Genomic DNA, 14,679 nt, shown 5'->3' with positions numbered 1-14,679 from the left:
AGCATTATTTATTGTAATTTTCTTGTTTAATAATAAAAGCATTTAAGGCTCTGTATTTGTCTCTGTAGCTTTGGCCTTAATCCATAAAATTTTTACATGTCATTTTCAAATGGTCTTTAATTTTGAAGTACTCTATGTTCTAAGTTTGACTTCCATCTTGACCTACAGTTATTGAGGATTCTTTTTTTTTTAAACTTGGAAGTGTTGAGATATTTACTTTTGTTTCCACTATTATATTAATTTTTAAAGTGTAGATTGTATAGCTTATAATTTATTATATATATTGAAGTTTTATATTTTGGGCCATTGATCTTTTTTTGTAATTATTGTTTGGAAGCTGTCTAAAAATGTTACAAAGTTTAGCACAAATCTACTAAATCACTCTTATTATATCCTTAATTTTCTTATATTTTGGTCTGTTAGAGCTGTGAAAGTTAGAAACACAGCGATATATCACATATCACTTTCACATGTCACTCTCAATCCATGTTTATTTTACTGTAATTGTTAGTTTTGCTTTCTATATTTCAGTTATGTTATTTTGTCAATAGATAAGTTATATCTTTATTGTAAATTTTGACTATCAATATAAAGTTAACTCAGTGTACTACTTTAAAATTTTCCCTTTAAATATTCTTTTCTCTGACTGTTTTGTTTTTTTCCTGTTGGTCTCTGAAGATAGAGTTTGATTTTGATTTTGGTTTTGAACAAATCTGAGAATCTTTGCCATTTTATCAAATCACTTAGCTCATTTATGTTTAGTTAGATGACATATAATGCTATAATTTTGCATTATGCTTTGCACTTGCTTCTATGAGTGTGTCTTTTAGTCTCTGTCTTTGGGTATATGAACTATATTTTGTATGCTTATTTTCTCTAGTGGTGTGTAGCTATTCCTTCTGTTTTTAACTGTAGTTAGTGGTTACCAGATGTTCTGTAAATATACTTGAAACTATATTTTCTAAGTATTATTATCTAGAAAAATTTGGTAGCTCTTGATTCCTTCCTCTATATCAGGGAATTTACATACCTTTATGTCCATCCTTCTCCTACCTCATTTTTCTGACTTTTAAAAATAATTTAATATTACTGTATTAATTTGTCCTGTTCTTTTCTTTCAAGAATTACTTTTGACATTTGCATTCACTTTTGAAATAATGTATACAGCAGCTTTTCTATTCCATGTTTCAGTATGCTTCACTAGTATTTTAAAGTCAAATATGCTCATTTTTTAATTTTTAAAAGTTTTAAATATTCTTGAAGGAAGATGACTTTTGTTTTTGAGTATTTTTTTAATGAATAAATCAATAAATGCTTAGGTACTCAGAGATTCAAAAATACTTTTATTGACTTCACAAGTGGTTGACAATTTAGCTGCATGTAGAATTCTTGGAATAAATGTGTCCTTTCAAAACTCAGTTGACATTGCTCTTAAGTTTTCTAGAGCAGTCTCTGGCTAACCTGATCTTGTATTTTTTTTCTCATAATATTGTGTTAGGTCACATTTTTTCCTTCATTTAACATTTTAAATTCAAACATTCACCTAGTACAGGTCTAAGTGTTGGCCACATTTACTTGGTGAACATTCTGGTCCTCATCCTCAGTTCATTCTTCAACGCAGGACAGGTTGTATTCATTTGTTTCCTTGCTTGCTCATTTTTACTTGCTTGAATTTGTTTACAGCTTTAACTTGTGGACGCTTGCTATTTATCAATTTGACCTCTGTTGTCTTTCATCAGTATCTACCAGCATTCTCATTGAAAAAAAAAAGAAGAAAGAAAATCTACACATTTCTCTATGTACTTTAGGCAAACTTCTTAGTTTTACTTCCTCATCACTGATTTGTGAGTGTGTGTGTGTGTGATTTTTAGTTTTACAACTTATTGCTGCTTCTTTTCTTTATTGTAATAAGAATAGTTAACATGAGATCACCCACTTAACAAATATTTCAGTATGTAATACAGTATAACAGATAAAAACTTGACTATCAGAAGTTTAGCTACCTTTTAGCTATTTATTTTTTTTAATGTCTTTGTTGAGATATAATTTAACATCAAGCAATTCCCCCATTTAAAGTGTACAAGTCCATGGTTTTTAGTATAATCACAGATATGTACACCCATCACCACAGTCAAATTTAGAACATTTTCATTCCTCAAAAAGAAACTCCATACACTTTAACTACGCCCACTGCCCCTTCCTCTCCCTCCCCCAGCCCTAAGGAACCACTAACCATTACCTATCTTTGGAGATTTGCCTCTTCTGGACATTTCATCTAAATTGAATCATATATGTAGTGTTTTGTGACTGCTTTCTTTCACTTAGCATAATGTTCTCAAGTTTCATCCATACTGGAGCGTGTATTAGTACTTTATACCTTTTTATGGCGAAATAATATTTATTCATGCATGGATATAACACATTTTGTACATGCATTCATTAGGAGATGGACATTTGGATTGTTTCCACTTTTTGGCTATTATGAATAGTGCTGCTATAAACATCTATCTGCAAGTTTTCATATGAACATATTTTTTTTTCATTTCTTTTGAATGTATACATTGGATTAGAATCACTGAGTTATATGGTAACTCTATGTTTAACCATGTGAGGAACTGACAAACTGCTTCCCAAAGTGGCTGTATCATTTTATATTCCCACCAGCAGTGTGTTAGGGTTTCAGTTTCTCCACATCCTCACCAACTCTTGTTATGATCTAAGTTTTTGATTATAACTACCCTGGTGGGTATGAAGAGGTATCTCATTGTGGTTTTCATTTGCAATTATTATTAGCGATGTTGAGCATCTTTTCATTTGTTTCTTGACCATTTGTTATCTTTTTTGGAGAAATTTTTAGTCAAAATTTTTTGTCCATTTTAAAAATTGGGTTATTTGTATTTACGTTATAGAGCTATAAGATTTTTTTAATATATTATAGATACTAGACCTGTGTTGGATATATGATTTGCAAACATTTTCTCTCATTCTGTAGGTTTTCTTTTCACTTTTTAGATAGTATTCTTTGATGCACAAAATTTGCTTAATTTTGATGAAGTTCAACTTATCTATTTCTTTCTTATGTTGCCTGTGTTTTGGGTGTTATATCTAAGAATCAATTTTCAAATCAAAAGTCTTGATGATTTACCCCTATGTTTTTTTCCTAAGTGTTTTTTGTTGTTGTTGTTGTTGTTTTCTTTTGAGAAAGATTAGCCCTGAGCTAACTGCTGCCAATCCTCCTCGTTTTACTGAGGAAGACTGGCCCTGAGCTAACATCTGTGCCCATCTTCCTCTAGTTTATATGTGGGATGCCTGCCACAGCATGGCTTTCCCAGTGGTGCCATGTCCACACTCGGGATCCGAACTAGCAAATCCCGGGCCGCCGAAGCGGAACGAGCGCACCTAACCACTGAGCCACTGGGCTGGCCCCTCCCTAAGTGTTTTATAGTTTTAGCTTTTACATTTAGGTCTTTGATCCATTTTGAATGAATTTTTGTATATGGTGTGAGGGAGGGGTCCAACTTTATTCTTCTGAATGTGGACACCTAGTTGTTGTAACACCAGTTGTTTAAGAGACTATATTCTTTCTCCATAGAATGGTCTTGGCAGTCTTGTTGAAAATCAGTTGACCAAAAGTGTGTGAGTTTATTTCTGTCCTTCAATTTGATTCCAATGGTCCACATGTCTCTTCTTATGTCAATACCACACTTTTTTTTTTTTTAGCATTCAGATGTACATCGTAATATATGTCAAATTCTGGGTAGATTACATCATGTTCACCACCCAAAAACTAATTATAGTCCATCACCTCACATGTGAGCCTAATTACCACTTTTGCCCTCCCCCTGTCCTCCTTCCCCTATGGTAACCAGCAATCCAATCTCCGTTGACATGTATTTGTTTGTTGTCATTTTTATCTTCTACTTATGAGTGAGATCATACAGTATTTGACTTTCTCCCTCTCACTTATTTCCCTTCACATAATACCCTCGAGGTCCATCCATGATGTCACAAATGGCCGGATTTCATCATTTCTTATGGCTGAGTAGTATTCCATTGTGTATATATACCACATCTTCTATATCTATTCATCCCTCGATGGGCACCTAGGTTGCTTCCAAGTCGTGGCTATTCTGAATAGTCCTGCCATGAACATAAGGGTGCATGTATCTTTATGCATTTGTGTTTTCAAGTTCTTTGGATAAATACCCAGCAGTGGGATAACTGGATCATATGGTACATCTATTCTTAATTTTCTGAGGATACTCCATACTGCTTTCCATAGTGGCTGCACCAGTTTGCACTCCACCAGCAGTGTAGGAGGCTTCCTTTCTCTCCACATCCTCTCCAACACTTCTTGTTTCCTGCCATGTTAATTATAGCTACTCTGACTAGAGTGAGGTGATACTTCATTGTGGTTTTGATTTGCATTTCCCTGATAGCTAATGATGTTGAACATCTTTTCATATGCCTGTTGGCCATCTGTGCATCTTCTTTGGAGAAATCTCTGTTCAGATCTTTTGCCCATTTTATAATTGGGTTGTTGGTTTTTTTGTTGTTGAGCTGTATGAGTTCTTTGTATATTTTGGATACTAACCCCTTATCTGATATATGGTTTGCAAATATCTTCTCTCAGTTGTTAGGTTGTCTTTGTGTTTTGTTGCTGGTTTCCTTTGCTGTGCAGAAGCTTTTTAGTTTGATGTCGTCCCATTTGTTCATTTTTTCTTTTGTTTCCCTTGCCTGGTCAGACATGGTACTTGAAAATATGCTGCTCAGACAGATGTCAAAGAGCATACTGCCTATGTTTTCTTCTAGAGGTTTCATGATTTCGGGTCTTACATTCAAGTCTTTAATCCATTTTGAGTCAATTTTTGTGCATGGTGTAAGGTAATAGTCTACTTTCATTCTTTTGCATGTGGCTGTCCAGTTTTCCCAACACCATTTGTTGAAGAGACTCTCCTTTCTCCATTGTATGCTCTTGGCTCCCTTACCAAATATTAGCTGTCCATAAATGTGTGGGTTTATTTCTGGGTTCTTGATTCTGTTCCGTTGATCTGTGTGTCCGTTTTTGTGCCAGTACTATGCTGTTTTGGTTACTATGGCTTTGTAGTATATTTTGAGATCAGGGAGTGTGATACCTCCAGCTTTGTTCTTTGTTCTTAGGAATCCTTTGGCTATTTGGGGTCTTTTGTTCTTCCATATAAATTTTAGGGTTCTTTGTTCTATTTCTGTGAAAAGTGTTGTTGGAACTTTGATAGGGATTGCATTGAATCTGTAGATTGCTTTTGGAAGTATGGACATTTTAACTATGTTAATTCTTCCAATCCAAGAGCACAGAATATCTTTCTATTTCTTTGTGTCGTCTTCGATTTCTTTCAGCAATGTTTTATAGTTTTCCATGCACAGATCTTTCACCTCTTTGGTTAAGTTTATTCCTAAGTATTTTGTTCTTTTTCTTGCATTTGTAATTGGGATTGTATTCTTAATTTCTATTTCTGCTACTTCATTGTTAGTGTATAGAAACGCAACCAATTTTTGTATGTTGATTTTCTATCCTGCAACTTGACTATTCATTCATTATTTCTAAAAGTTTATTAGTGGATTCTTTAGTGTTTTCTATATATAAAAGCATGTCATCTGCAAAGAGTGACAGTTTCACTTCTTCTTTTCCAATTTGGATCCCTTTTATTTCTTTTTCTTGCCTGATTGCTCTGGCTAGGACTTTCAATACTCTGTTAAATAAGAGTGGTGACAGTGGACATCCTTGTCTGGTTCCTGTTCTTAGAGGGATAGCTTTCAGTTTTTCTCCATTGAGAATGATATTTGCTGTGGGTTTGTCACATATGACCTTTATTATTTTGAGGTATTTTCCTTCTATACCCATTTTATTTAGAGTTTTTATCATAAATGGATGCTGTATGTTGTCAAATGCTTTCTCTGCATCTATTGAGATGATCATGTGGTTTTTATTCTTCATTTTGTTAATGGGGTGTATCACGTTGATAGATTTGCAGATGTTGAACCATCCCTGCATCCCTGGAATGAAGCCCACTTGATCATGATGTATGATCTTTCTAATGTATTGTTGTATTTGACTTGCTAGTATTTTGCTGAGGATTTTTGCATCAATGTTCATCAGTGATATTGGCCTGAAATTTTCTTTTTTGTGTGTTGTCCTTGTCTGGCTTTGGTATCAGGATGATGTTGGCTTCATGGAATGAGTTAGGAAGCCTCCCCTCCTCTTCAATTCTTTTGGAAGAGTTTCAGAAGGATAGGTATTAAGTCTTCTTTGAATGTTTGATAGAATTCACCAGGGAAGCCATCTGATCCTGGACTTTTATTTTTTGGGTGGTTTTTGATTGCCATTTCGATCTCCTTACTGGTGAGTGATCTATTCAAATTCTCTACTTCTTCTTGGTCCAGTTTTGGAAGGTTGTATGTTTCTAAGAATTTATCCATTTCTTCTAGATTATCCAATTTGTTGGCCTATAGCTTTTCATAGTATTCTCTTATTATCTTTTGTATTTCTGAGGTGTCTCTTGTAATTTCTCCTCTTTCATTTCTGATTTTATTTATTTGAGCCTTCTTTCTTTTTTTCTTAGTGAGTCTAGCTAAGGGTTTGTCAATTTTGTTTTTCTTTTCAAAGAACCAGCTCTTCGTTTCATTAATTTTTTCTATTGTTTTTTTAGTTTCTATTTCATTTATTTCTGCTCTGATTTTTATTATTTCCTTCCTTCTGCTGATTTTGGGCTTTGTTTGTTCTTCTTTTTCCAGGACCCTTAGATATGCTGTTAGATTGTTTATGTGGGATTTTTCTTCTTTGTTGAAGTAGGCCTGAATTGCTATAAACCCTCCTCTTAGAACCGCTTTTGCTGTATCCCATAGATTTTGACATGTAATATTTTCATTTTCATTTGTCTCCAGGAATTTTTTCATTTCTCCTTTGATTTCTTCATTGAACCAATCGTTGTTCAGTAGCATTGTGTTTAATCTCCACATTTTTGTGGCTTTTCTAGTTTTCTTCCTGTAGTTGATTTCTAGTCTTCATACTTTTGTGGTCAGAAAAGATGCATGGTGTTATTTCGATATTCTTAAATTTATTGAGACTTATTTTGTGGCCTAATATGTAATCAATCCTGGAGAATGTTCCATGTACATTTGAAAAGAATGTGTATTCTATGGTTTTTGGATGGGTTGTTCTATATATATCCACTAAGACAATCTCTTCAAATGTCTCATTTAAGGCCAGTGTTTCCTTATTGATCTTCTGTTTGGATGATCTATCCATTGGTGTAAGTGGAGTGTTAAAGTCCCCTACTATTATTGTGTTACTGTCTATTTCTCCTTTTATGTCTGGTAATAATTGCTTTATATATTTAGGTGCTCCTATGTTGGGTGCATAGATATTTACAAGTGTTACATCTTCTTGTTGGATACTTCCCTTTGTCGTTACGTAGTGCCCTTCTTTGTCTCTTGTTACAGTTTTTGTTTTAAAGTCTATTTTGTCTGATATAAGTATTGCTACCCCTGCTTTCTTTTCTTTGCGATTTGTGTGGAATATCTTTTTCCATCCTTTCACTTTCAGTTTGTGAGTGTCTTTAGGTCTGAAGTGTGTCTCATGTATGCAGCATATATATAAGTCTTGTTTTTTTATCCATTTGGCCACCCTATGACTTTGGATTGGAGCATTTAGTCCATTGACACTTAAAGTAGCTATTGATAAATATGTATTTATTGCCATTTTGTTACTTTTCTTTTCTGAGTGTTTTAGCAGTTCTTCTCTGTTCCTTTCTTTTTCTCTTGGTCTCTTCCCTTGTGGTTTCTGGCTTTCTTTAGTAATATGTTTGATTTCTTTATCTTATTTGCTTACTTATTTTAGGTTTCTGATTTGTGATTACCATGAGGAACCTATATAATATTCTACGTATATAACAGTCTATATCAAGTTGACAGACTCTTTAGCTTAACCTCTTTCTAAAAGCTCCAGTTTTTCACTCCCCTCCTCCCACATTTTCTGTTTTTGAAATCATATATGATCTCTTGTTTTGTGTGTGTCTATCCATTTCCCTCTTATCATTGAAATAGATAATTTTAGTACTTTAGTCTTTTACCCTTCATCTTTTCTTCACAGGTGGTTGGTCTGCTAGCTTTACTGTGTTTTTACCTTTATCAGTGATTTTATTGCCTGGTGGGGTTTTTTTGAGTTTTTTTTTTTTGATAGTTTTTTTATCCCTATTTGTGGTCATCATGTTCCCACTTAAATAAATCCCTTCAACATTTCTTGTAGAACTGATTTCTTGGCGATAAACTCCTTTAATTTTTGCTTGTCTGGGAAGCTCTTTATCTCTCCTTCCATTCTGAATGACAACCTTGATAGATAGTGTATTCTTGGCTGTAGGTTTTTTCCTTTTAGCACTTTAAGTATGTCATGCCATTCTCTTCTCACCTGTAGGGTGTCAGCTGAGAAGTCCACTGATAGCCTTATGGGTTTGTATGTCACTTGTTGCCTTTCTCTTGCTGCTTTTAGGATTCTCTCTTTATATTTAATTTTGCACATTTTAATTATAATGTGTCTTGGTGTGGGCCTCTTTGGGCTTATCTTGTTTGGAGCTCTCTGTGCTTCCTGTACTTGAATGTCTGTTTCCTTCCTTAGATTAGAACAATTTTCATCTATCATTTCTTCAAATAAATTTTCTGCCCCTTTGGCTCTCTCATCTCCTTCTGGGACACCTATTATATGAATGTTAATGCACTTGATATTGTCCCAGAACTCTCTTAGACTTTTCTCATTCTGTCTAATTCTTTTTTCTTTTTATCTGTTGAAACTGGGTTATTTCCTCTAGTCCTCGTCTAGCTCACTGATCTGTTCTTCTGTACCCTCTACTCTACTATTGAGTCCCTCTAGTGAATTTTTCATTTCCAGTATGGTAGTCTTCATTTCTGATTGGTTCTTTTTCATCTTTTCCAGTTCTTTGTTAATGAGCTCACTGAGTTCATCCAGTCTTCTCTTAATATCTGTGAGATTTTGTTTGAACTCTTTCTCAGGTAGGTCGCTTATTTATGCTTTATTTAGTCCTTTTTCTGGGGTTTTGTCCTGTTCCCTTGCTTGGAATGTATTCCTTTGTCTACTCATTATGCCTCTTTCTCTGTACTTATTTCTATGTATTAGGTGAGATGGCTATGTCTCCTGATCTTGGAGAAGTCACCTTACGTAAGAGATGCCTTTTGAGGCCCAGCAGTATGCTTTCCTCTCGTCACCAGTCCCAAAGATCCAGGAGTGACCCCTTTGTGGACTCTTTGTGTCCTTCTTCTGTGGCAGGGTTGCTCTTAATGCAGGTACCCAGGGAGTCTAGTCTTTCCTTCCCTGCCCAGCTGTTTGTAAATCTGGTTTGGGGAGCCTCAGCACCATTGGCTACAAGGTGTAACAGCACACTCCTGTTGCGGTTTTCCTTTTAATTGGGTAGGTACCCAGTGTAGCTGGTTGCTAGGCTCAGTGGCTTACAGTTGCTATAGGCCTGAGGCCTACAAGGCTGTTGTCAGTTCTCTTAAGAGTGCAGCTGAGTGGGGCTGGCCCTAGGCATAGGAGGACTCAATTGTTTCAGGCTTTGGAAGGTGAGGTTGATCATTTTTAGGGCTATTTGTGAAGCACAGGTCTTCTGCTGCTGATAAGCCTCACCCCCCACAGGACCACACACACCATCAAACAGTCCTGGTCCATTCACACTGCCCAGCCCCCTGGAGTGTACCCTGATATCCCACTGTAGAGGCCCCCACCTCTCCACTAATGCCCCCCACAGTTCACCTGGTCCTCACACAGGCCCTGCCCCACAGAGGTGGAGACACTTGCCTGCCTGTGGAGGATCAAGACACGCAGTCAATGCAGGCCAACAAGTAGCCTGAGGGCTTGCTGTTGGGTGGGATGGGTCCCTAGGGTGGGCTGCCTGCCCTGGCTGAACTGGATTAAATCTGAGCTCTAGTGGGTGTGGCAGATCCCTGGGCTGACAGGCCAGGGGAAGAACCTCAATGGCATCTTCTGGGGTCTGTGTCAGCACACCAGGACCAGGTTAGAACAATGGCCCCCACCAATGTCTCAGTCTCTGGAGAGGTCCCTCCTCTCTCCGAGATGCCCCCAGAGCCCAGCAGATGAGTCTCTTTTCACCAAGGGACTGTCAGCCTCTGATGATTTTAGCTTGCTGAGACGGGTGAGTTTGTGTGTGGGCACTTTAAGACCCGGGTCTTTACAGCTCTCATCCAGGTGCTTTTCTGGGGGTATTCCACACTGCAGTTAATAGCCAGAGAAGCCAGATAGTAAGACCCTCGTCTCAGTTGTGGTGAGGCTGAAGGATGCTTATAGCAGTATCAGTCCCTGCTCCAGACCTCACTCCTCCAGGGAGGGCTGCGTACCTTATGGTGGCTCCCACCTGGCCACCTGAGAAACTCCACTGCTCCCAAAGGTGACTTTTTTCTCTCCAGCAGGAATATCTGCCTCATCTGCCTTAGTCAGGACTGTTCCTTGTTGTGGGGGTTCTTTTTATCCTGTTTTCAGTTTTTTATCCAGGGTGATTTTTCCAAAAATAGTTGTAACCTGGTTGTGTTTGTGGGAGGAGATGAGTTCAGAGTCTGCTTATGCCGCCATCTTGATGAGATTTCCCTAGGTGTTCATTCCACACTGTCTTGATTACAGTAGCTTTGCAGTGCATTTTTAAATCAGCAAGTGTGAGCCCTCCAACTTTTTTTTTTCTTTTTCAAGATTGGTTATTTGGGATTGCTTGCAATTTCATATGAATTTTAGAATCAACTTTTTCATTTCTGTAAAAGTGATCATGGGGATTTTGATAAAGATTGCATTGAATCTGTAGATCGTGCGGGGATTATTGCCATTTTAATAATAGCAAGTCTTCCAATCCATGAACATAGGATGTCTTTCCACTTATGTAGATTTTCTTTAATTTCTTGCAACAATATTTTGTAGTTTTCAGTGTACCAGTCTTTCACTTCCTTGGTTAAATTTATTCCTAACTATTTTATTCTTTATGATGCTGTTGTAAGTGGAATTGTTTTCTTAATTCCATTTTTGTGTTGTTCATTGCAAGTGCATAGATACACAAATGATAGTGGCATGTTGACTTTGTATCTGGAAACCTTGCTGAACTCACTTGTTACCCTATAATAGCATTTTAGTGGATCCCTTATGATTTTCTATATATTAGATCATGTTCTCTGTGAATAGAGACAATTTTACTTCTTCCTTTCTGATACGGATACCTTTATTTCTTTCTAGCCCTGGCTAGAACCTCCAGTGCTATGTTGAATAGAAGTGGTGAGATCTGACTTCCTTGTCTTGTTCCTGGTCTTAAAGGGGAAGCATCTAGTCTTTCACCAATAAGGCTGGTGTTAGCTGTGGGTTTTTGATACATGCCCTTTATCATGCTGAGGATATTTCTTTCTATTCCTAGTTTGTTGAGTGTGTTTATCAGGAAAGTGTATTGGATTCTTTTAACTGTTTCTTATTACATCCCTTTTAATTTCAATATCTAACATAAAAATAATTGGATAGTTGTATGAATTCAATTTTCTTATTATCTGATCTTTTACTTGTTATAGATACTCTATTTTAAAGTTTTCATTTTGATTCCAAAACACATGCTTCCTAAATTTTTCTTTTACTTCTTCCAGTAACTATTTAGCCAGTTAAAAGGGTGCTTTTCTGTCTTAAACGCCGTCATTCCTTTTTAAAAAATACTTATATTGACTTTTCTTTTGTCTCACTACCTTTGAGCAAGGAGGGGTCTGGTTTTCAGTATATGAGGTCTTGAATGATTTGCTGTCCACCTTGGGTGCTGCTGAACTCTTCTCGGTCTTGATCTAGAAGGGTAATTAGAGCCCAAAGGCCTTGTCAAAGTTCTGTGTCTCGCACTCACTCATTTAGTGTGCTACAGGGCTGCAGAGGGGCCTCCTGCTTCTAAGGGTGGGTTATTGGACTGTAGGGAAGAGGAGTTACTTCTGAAAACTTTGGGAAATGTTTGTATATGTGCCCCAAACCACTAGAGTCCCCCTCTGGTGGCCTGTCCCGCTGCTGTCCCATCCCAAGATGCGGTCCCCTGTGACCCTCACTGGGGTCTTAGAATGGAAGCAGACTGAGAAGTGTGGATTCAAGGGTAAAATGAACAGCCTTGGTTTGCCCACACTCCTGGAAAAAAAAAAAGATTTTTTTAAAGGGAAGGTTGGGAATGAGCTGACTGTTCCTTTTGTCAGCAAAGACCCCACCTCTCTCATATCAGGCCCAACGTGTTGATTGGTGCTTCCTTTGAGCCAAGTACTTGTCCAAGTGTTTTACATGTATTAGGTTGTACAGTCCTCATAACCACTCTATTATGACATTTTACAGATCAAGAAACTGACGCACAAAAGTGTAAGGTAACTTTCCAAGGCCCTGCAGCTTCTGAGCGGTGAAGTCAGCATTAACCCCCAGCCTGACTCTCATCCTTAACCACTCCAGCAACATTTCATCCTACTTGTCCGTGTTCTGCTTCTCTGCCCTGGACACATCTGAGCTCTGGTGGATGATACACTCTCCTCACCCTCCAGCAGGTTTTGAATAACATTCCCAGTCTCCTTTGCTGTTAGAATTTTGCATCACTTTGGGTGTTTTTGCAAGCATTTCACTGAGGAAAGTGAACCCAGCCCCCACTAGCAGCTATCATCTTAACTCAGAAGTCCTCATGGAATTCTTTGCATATAAACTTGAACTTAATAGCTGTGCTTATTTTATGTATGAGAAAATTGAAACCCAGAATGATTAGGCAGCCTCCCCGAAGACACAGAAAGAGTGATGGCAAAGCACGAGAACTCATCCTTACCTGGTTCTTTCCCCACTATGTTTTTCCAGGTAAACTGTCTAAGAGACTGCTGAAGTAAAAATGCACCTGTCTTTTCTAACCTCTTCTAAAGGGCCATATGTACTCAGAAGCCACAGGTGAAATCTGGTTTGATTTTATTTAGCCTGTTGGACTTCCTCTTACACCAGAAAATGGAATGCAGCCCTTAACCGAGATTTTCTCGAGTTAGACTGGGTGACAAATGTCTTTTGGAGCTCTTTTATTTGACATCTTACTAATTTTTTTAAACTCCCATTGTTTTGTTCCTAACAGACCTATTATGTTTCAGATGTGAGACAAAAATATACATAGAGGGAAACTTCTCCAATAAGCTATTTTTGCCTCACACTATTGAGGTTATTTAAGAAATAAAACCAAAAGTGCACACACCAGGACATTCACCTCATCATAAATTTGTCTATCGTATTTAATTGATAGAGACTTCTGGGTTAGACTGTTATCAAAGCATGTGATACATTGTTAAGTGTGTGGACTTAAGATGCTCGAGCATCTCATTCCAACACAGACAGAAGTTTTGCCTCTATTGAGGGGAGGTGGCTTCCTAGCAGATGGGTGACAGGACCTGAGAGGCAGTCCTGCTTGGGTTAACAGCCTGGGCAGGCTGCATTTTATTACACACCTCCAAAGTCTCTTGTAGACACATGGGACTCGAAGAGGGGAAGCAGTATTTATATCCCTACTAACACCAATTATGGTAAACACCAACCATCTAGACTTTAGCCCTTTAATAAAAATCCCATGAGGAGCTGGCCTGGTAGTGTAGTGGTTAATTTTGTGTGCTCCTCTTCAGCAGCCCGGGGTTCACAGGTTTGGATCCCGGGCATGAACCTACATACCGCTCATCAAGCCATGCTATGATGGTGTCCCAAAAACAAAATAGAGGAAATTGACACAGATGTTAGCTCAGGAACAATCTTCCTCACCAAAAAAAAAAAGAAAGAAAGAAAGAAAAAAGAAAAATCTCCCATGAATTGTTTTTTAAAAGTCAGGCTCCTGTGGCAGAACCAAGTAGGAGAGAAAAGATTAGAATAATTGGAGGCTGCTGTCTTGTCACTTCCCACATAAAATTATTTGAAGAGACAGGCCAGAACTTTAAACAGAAGATACGAAGAAAAGTTGTAATTTGGACATCGGTTGTTGTGACTTTAGGGTGTTTGCTTAAAGGACTCTTCCCCCATCTCCCTCTCTCCTCCCAGACATACTTCAATGACAATATCCTTACCCTGATCCGGACCCTGGTGACCGGAGGAGCTACGCCGGAGCTCGAGGCTCTGATTGCTGAGGAGAATGCACTTCGAGGGGGCTATAGCACCCCCCAGACGCTGGCCAACAGGGACCGCTGCCGCGTAGCCCAGTTAGCACTGCTGGATGGGCCCTTTGCAGACTTGGGGGTAAGTTCATGGCACAGAGGTCACCTAGGCCTGCTGTTTGGGAACAGCTTGGTCCAAATGAACTGGGTGCCAGACAGTGACAAGCTAGGCATCTGTCTTTTCTATGTATGGTAAATAACAGTAAGAGGTGATGTTGATGGTTTACTGTGTATGCGGAACTGTACTTTACGCATAGTCATTCATTTTTATCCTCGTGGTGACACTTTGATGTAGGTTCTATTATCAGACACTCTAAGGAAACTAAGGCTCAGAGAGACTGAGGACCAGCCCTCTCAGAAATTCGCACCAGGAACCCTGGCTTCAGAGCCAGTGGACTTACTCACCTCAGGTATCTTTGACCATGAGATAGGAGGCAGCAGGTAATTCCAACATGTAGCCAGTTCTGGGGACCC

The 14,679-nt window shown here is 38.0% G+C and overlaps 1 protein-coding gene across 25 annotated transcripts in view; it reads left to right on the top strand.

Annotated features, from left to right (window-relative positions):
- The window catches only part of KCNMA1 (potassium calcium-activated channel subfamily M alpha 1), a 719,065-nt gene that overhangs the window by 684,974 nt on the left and 19,412 nt on the right, over positions 1–14,679 (top strand). For all 25 annotated transcript variants that reach the window (XM_008519122.2, XM_008519119.2, XM_070612927.1 and 22 more), the window contains one exon: positions 14,093–14,287. In XM_008519122.2, the coding sequence (XP_008517344.1) occupies positions 14,093–14,287 (195 nt within the window). The remainder of the gene's footprint in view (positions 1–14,092; positions 14,288–14,679) is intronic.

The sequence above is a fragment of the Equus przewalskii genome, chromosome 1 (genome assembly GCF_037783145.1).
Source record: "Equus przewalskii isolate Varuska chromosome 1, EquPr2, whole genome shotgun sequence".
NCBI classification, from domain to species: domain Eukaryota; kingdom Metazoa; phylum Chordata; class Mammalia; order Perissodactyla; family Equidae; genus Equus; species Equus przewalskii.
Note: the sequence above shows the minus strand (reverse complement) of the source record. Positions and strands in the feature narration are given on the sequence as shown.